This window comes from Octopus bimaculoides, chromosome 14 (assembly GCF_001194135.2).
Source record: "Octopus bimaculoides isolate UCB-OBI-ISO-001 chromosome 14, ASM119413v2, whole genome shotgun sequence".
NCBI lineage: Eukaryota > Metazoa > Mollusca > Cephalopoda > Octopoda > Octopodidae > Octopus > Octopus bimaculoides.
In genome coordinates, this window is record NC_068994.1 from 51,012,250 (window position 1) to 51,014,105 (window position 1,856).

Sequence of the window (1,856 nt, forward strand, 5' to 3'; positions counted from 1 at the left end):
ATGCCAGGTGAAATACTTAGCGGTATTTCGTCTGCCATTACATTCTGAGTTCAAGTCCTGCTGAGGTCGACTTTGCTGTTCATCCTTTCGGAGTCAATAAATTAAGTACCAGTTGCATACTGGGGTCGATCTTATTGACTGGTTAAAAAAAAGAAGAAAAAAAAAGCCAAACCTAGCAGAATTGTTAGTGTGCCAGGGGACATGCTTAGCGGTATTTCACCTGTCGCTACTTTCTGAGTTCAAATTCTGCCGAGGTTGACTTTGCCTTTCATCCTTTCAGGATCAATAAATTAAGTACCAGTGATACACTGGAGTTGATGTAACCAACTAGTCCCCTCCCTTAAAAAAATTTCAAGCTTTGAGCCTATAATAGAAAGGATTATTATTATTATTAAAGCAGTGAGCTGATAGAATCGTCAACATGCTGTGCAAAATGCTTAGAGGCATTTCATCCATCATTATGTTTTGAGTTCAAATTCTGCTGAGGTCAATTTTGCTGTTCATTCTTTGTGGGGTTGATATACTAAGTACCAGTCAAACACTGGGGTTGTCAATGATATCAATTCACCCCTCGCCTAAAATTGTTGGCTTTGTGCAAAATGTTGAAAGCATTATTATTAGCATTATGTTGGCTGGCAGAAGTGGACTAGGATATGGCCTAGTTACTCATAGAGTTAAGTAGGTTCTCCAAGGAGGTGTCATACACAATGACTGGTAATAGCAGCATTATTGTCATCTGTGACAAAGGTTAAGACGAAAAGAGAAATAAAGACTTACTGGTATTTGAGGGTTCAACAGTGGCTAAAGTAAGGACAGCATAGAGGAAGTTCATGACCTCTGGTATATATCTTTTAGACATGGAGACACACTGCAAGAACAGAGAGAACATAGACCAATCAGAAACGATGCTATAATCAGCAAATTGACATAAACAACCAGATCCTCTAATGAGATTTAATCTTTTAGCATTCAGATTACTGTGAAACACAATGTTTACTTATTCAGATTGCTTTTAATTAATCATGCATTATCTCATAGCTTTGAGATTTTGATAATGTGATAGTTTAATTTTTAAAATGACATTGTAAGGTAAGTATGAGAGGTTGAATCTGGCCAGTTTCAACATAAGACATGTAGAGTATTTTGGCCCGATACAGCCTGTTTAAATACTAAAAGATTGAACAACATATATATTACTTGGCAGGCAACTGAGTTATTGATTACCCTTCAAATCAGATTCTATAATTTATGATATAAGATGATACAATTTGTAACAAAAATCTCTGCTTACCTGTAATAGTATAGTACTGATAAATAAACCAGCAGCTACATCTCTCTCACATGAAATCAGACACTGGAAATAAAGTATTTGAGATATTAGAAAAAATGTAAGCTGTGATCATAAAAATAACAATCCTTTCTACGATAGGCACTACAAGGCCAGAAATTTTGGAAGTGGTGGCTAGTTGATTACATCGAACCCTCTGCTAGACTAGTACTTATTTTATTGACCCAAAAATTTTGAACCCAACCCTGGGTTCTCATTCCTAAGGTATTTTTGCTGATGTTATTATTATTATTATTATTATTATTATTATTATTAAGTGTAAGTATCTTGAGAGAAAAGCTGAACATTAGAAGCATCAGTTGTGGTGTGCAAGAGAGACGATTGCGCTGGTATGGACATGTGGTGAGAATGGATGAGGATAGCTGCGTGAAAAAGTGCCACACCCTAACAGTTGAGGGAACCCGTGGAAGAGGTAGGCCCAGGAAGACCTGGGCTGAGGTGGTGAGGCAAGACCTTCGTACATTGGGCCTCACCGAGGCGATGACTACTGACCGAGACCTTTGGAAAT

At 37.4% G+C, this 1,856-nt stretch overlaps 1 protein-coding gene across 1 annotated transcript in view; it reads right to left on the bottom strand.

Annotated features, from left to right (window-relative positions):
- Positions 1–1,856, bottom strand: part of LOC106874743 (nucleolar protein 14) — a 34,146-nt gene that overhangs the window by 14,227 nt on the left and 18,063 nt on the right. Inside the window, exons 16-17 of the mRNA XM_014922583.2 lie at positions 1,292–1,354; positions 778–868 (exon numbers count right to left, since the gene is read on the bottom strand). Of these exons, the coding sequence (XP_014778069.1) occupies positions 778–868; positions 1,292–1,354 (154 nt within the window). The remainder of the gene's footprint in view (positions 1–777; positions 869–1,291; positions 1,355–1,856) is intronic.